At 34.2% G+C, this 3,855-nt stretch overlaps 1 protein-coding gene across 1 annotated transcript; it reads left to right on the top strand.

The window, feature by feature from the left end:
• Positions 1-2,677: 2,677 nt before the first annotated feature.
• LOC114200264 (olfactory receptor 2T33-like) lies at positions 2,678-3,616 on the top strand. The gene has a single exon (XM_028092321.2). The coding sequence runs from the start codon at positions 2,678-2,680 to the stop codon at positions 3,614-3,616; it is 939 nt and encodes a 312-aa protein (XP_027948122.1).
• The last annotated feature ends 239 nt before the right edge of the window (positions 3,617-3,855 follow it).

The raw sequence follows: 3,855 nt of genomic DNA, 5'->3' as shown, positions 1-3,855 counted from the left end.
AATTAGGAGTTATGTAGAATTCTCTTTGTTTAGGGTTGCTAACATTTTAATTAGTAAAAAATTGTGTCACTTGTATAATATGAAAATATAGTTAAGAATTTTAATACAACAATTTAGCATTATTATTTCTTGAAAAAATGTAATTTCTCAAAACTGATTTTATGTAACTGACACATTTAGTTGCTCTTACTACTACATAGTTTTAACAAAATAGCATGTTGAATAGACAATTTGATCCATGATGAAGAATTGTTTTATACACATATTTCAATCTAAAATAATGCATAGATATGTAGCATATCTCCATTCAAATTTAAGTATTAATAATTCCAAATTTAAAAAAATAACCAAAGCTATAAACTTCACAAGAAAACATATCAAAAGAAAAAGGTTTTGCTAAATGTAATAATAATTTTAGGTTTTGTAATGAGTCTCTAAATGCACCTGTCATGCATGTGTGTAAAGGGGGAAAAAAGTAGCTCACATTGTTATATTTTTAAGCTATTATCTGTTCACATTATAAAAATTAAAAAATGTATTTTCAAAAATCCCAGTAAATTTATCTTTAATATACAATTGAAGTGAATGATAGCAGCCCAAATGTCCATAAAGGGAATGATTTAATAAAGGAAATGTTTTATAAACATACAAAGGGATACTATTCAACTTAGTACAGAAGGAAATTATGACACATGTTACAGCCTGAATGAATGTTGATGACATGAGGTTAAGTGAAATAAGCCAATCACAAAAAGACAAATTCTTTGTAATCCCACTAATCTAAAGATCCTATAGTAGTCAATTTTACAGATCCAAAATAGCAGAATGGTATTTGCCAGTTCCCAGGGACAGGGAGAAAGAGGAAATCATTGTCTAATGTGCACAGTTTCTGTTATAGATTATGAGGAGTCCTGGAGATATATACTGATCATGGTTGCAGAATAATGTGAATATACATAATGACACTGTAGTGACAGTACATTTAAAAATGGGTAAGATGATAGTAAAAGTTATTTTAAGAAACCTACCCAACACCCTGAAGTTATTATATTACAGATTGACTTTTATGCAAGTTTTAACATTCCTCAAAATGAAAGAGTTTAGAATAAAAGGAAATAAGTCTTCATGTCAAATAAATGAGTTAGGAATGTGGTTTTTGTTTTGTTTTGTTTTGTTTTTTAAGTAGGCTCCATGCCCACTGTGAAACCCAATGCATAGCTCAAAGTGACTACCCTGAGATCAAAATCTGAGCTGAGATCAAGTGTCAGACGATTAACTGACTGAGTCACCTGGGCACCCTTTTAGGAGGGTTTTTAGGTCCTTCAAGAAAGCACTAGAGAGACCCATTATTAGGGAATTCATACAATTCCTAGATGTGCAGAATTCAAGTTTTACATGTTTGAGGATGTGCAGATAACAAAGTTTTGGGAAATGCAGTATATATTTGTGAGGAGGAAATGTGTTTCTATGTTTAACTTTGAATCAACCAACTAAAATCCTGAAGCAGAATGTGGTCAGTACAATGATGATGCTGAAGCAATGGAGTTAAGGACTGAGAGAGTTTTTTGTACTTTCTCTATCTTGATTGGCATTCCAGTACATGAGTCATATGTGGTTTTGGAGCAAATCAAATGACCATGGAAGAGGTGGACTCCTATCATGCCATTTCATTGAATTAGAATGTATCTTTGAGATTGAATTTGCATCTTCATCTCTTCAAGTATGATCTTATTCATTCAACAAGCTAGAACAGTTTCCGTACTTGCAGAAGAGGGATGAAAATGCCTTTAAGGATTTAGATTCTCTTGGGACTGAAGAAATTAATTTATCTCTATATTGGGTATGAATAATTTTTGTTTTCTCCTATCCCCAAAAAAGATTGTGTCTCTGTAACTTTTAGGGGAACTGGTATCATTACAGAAAATCCCTCTATATGGTTAATGAAATGATGCATTTAGTATTAAAGTTTTGTATTGGAGAACACATTCTAAGAAAGCAATTATTATATTGAGTGCATAACTTGATAAAGTCAAGTTAAATATACTAACGATTCCAAAATAAGTTATGTTTCTGTCGACAGACTAATTCCTTCTATTTCCTACACCTGAAAATATAACTTCTCTTCTTAGAAAGTAAAAATGCCTTCCCAGATTAATCAATATCAGAAAAAATTGTCTGACTTTGGTAGGTTTCAATAAATTGAAATGTATAGCCCTCATTAACATGTTAGATATGTATAGCCCTCATTAACAAGTACCTAGCTTTTATATTGCTGAACACCTTGATTTAATTCAGCTGCTAAGAATGTTGATTATGCATGATAAAAGCAAACACAAATATAAGTCACAAAGTGGATATTCTACTTCTTCTCCATTATGTTGATATCAGGTAGCACAAAGACATGCTTACAAAACACTCTATCAAGAAATTTTATTCATGATACCAATGAAGCAAACTAAACCTGAGAATTATTTGAAATGAAAATGAAACAAAATGGCAAAACTAACATTATGTCCAAGTTAAAAAGTCTTTGGAAATCACAGATGAAAGATTTAGAATAGGTTTCAACATTTTCACACAAATTCTTTTCATGAAGAATGTAATTGAAATACAGCACTGTAAATGATGAAAACTGTCATCTATTTTTTCATTTGCAGTGTCACTCTTGTTTGAAATCATGAAGATCTGGAACACCACCTCAGATTTCATTCTCCTAGGACTCTTTAACCACACAGGAGCCCACCTATTTCTCTTTGTGTTGGTTCTGACAATAGCCTTCAGCTCTCTAGTAGGCAATGCCCTCATGATCTTCCTGATTCATCAGGATGCCTGGCTCCACAAGCCCATGTACTTCCTACTGAGCCAACTCTCCCTCATGGACATGATGCTGGTCTCCACCATTGTGCCCAAAATGGCAGCTAACTACTTGACTGGCAATAAGTCCATCTCCCCTGCTGGCTGTGGGTTGCAGATCTTCTTCTTCATCACATTGGGAGGGGCTGAGTGCTTCATCTTAGCAGCCATGTCCTATGACCGCTATGTGGCTATTTGCCACCCACTGAGATACCCCATTCTCATGAGCTGGCAATTATGCCTGAGAATGACTGTGGGGTCTTGGTTCCTGGGGGCAGCTGATGGGCTTATGCAGGCTGCTGCTAGCCTGAGTTTTCCATTCTGTGATGCACACGAGATCAATCATTTCTTCTGTGAGGCCCCTACTCTGGTGCATTTAGCTTGTGTTGACACAGTTGTTTTTGAGTATGTGATGTACATCTGCTGTGTATTAATGCTCCTGGTCCCATTTTCTCTCATCCTGATTTCCTATAGTCTCATCCTTGCTGCAGTTCTTGAGAGGCATTCTAGAGAAGCCTGCAAGAAGGCTTTTGCCACCTGTTCCTCACAACTCTGTGTGGTGGGACTCTTTTATGGACCTGCTACTTTTATCTACATGAGACCCAAATCTTATAACTCAGCTAATAATGATAAAGTAGTGTCAGCCTTCTATACCATCTTCACCCCTTTGTTGAACCCCATTATCTACAGTCTGAGGAATAGTGAAGTCAACGGAGCCCTAAGAAAGTGTATGGGTCAATGTGCTGCCTTAAATCATGACTAAGATTACATTGATGCATCCCAAATTTTAAGCTTGTACAGAACTGATTGTGTGAGATTTCTTAGAGAAAAGTTATATATGTGTTATATCTATAACTGTTACTATGTAACTTTGAATTACAGACAAAAGTCTATATTTTAGATTTTTTTATGTATAATCATTATTTTCAACATTTTAATTTTTTTTTCTTTTTCAATTTTTTATTTAAATTTGTTAGTTAACATACAGTGTAATACTAATGT

Source organism: Eumetopias jubatus, unplaced genomic scaffold (assembly GCF_037043125.1).
Source record: "Eumetopias jubatus isolate StellerSeaLion01/CBP00866 unplaced genomic scaffold, mEumJub1_p1.0 scaffold_5, whole genome shotgun sequence".
In the NCBI taxonomy this organism is placed as follows: Eukaryota; Metazoa; Chordata; class Mammalia; order Carnivora; family Otariidae; genus Eumetopias; species Eumetopias jubatus.
Note: the sequence above shows the minus strand (reverse complement) of the source record. Positions and strands in the feature narration are given on the sequence as shown.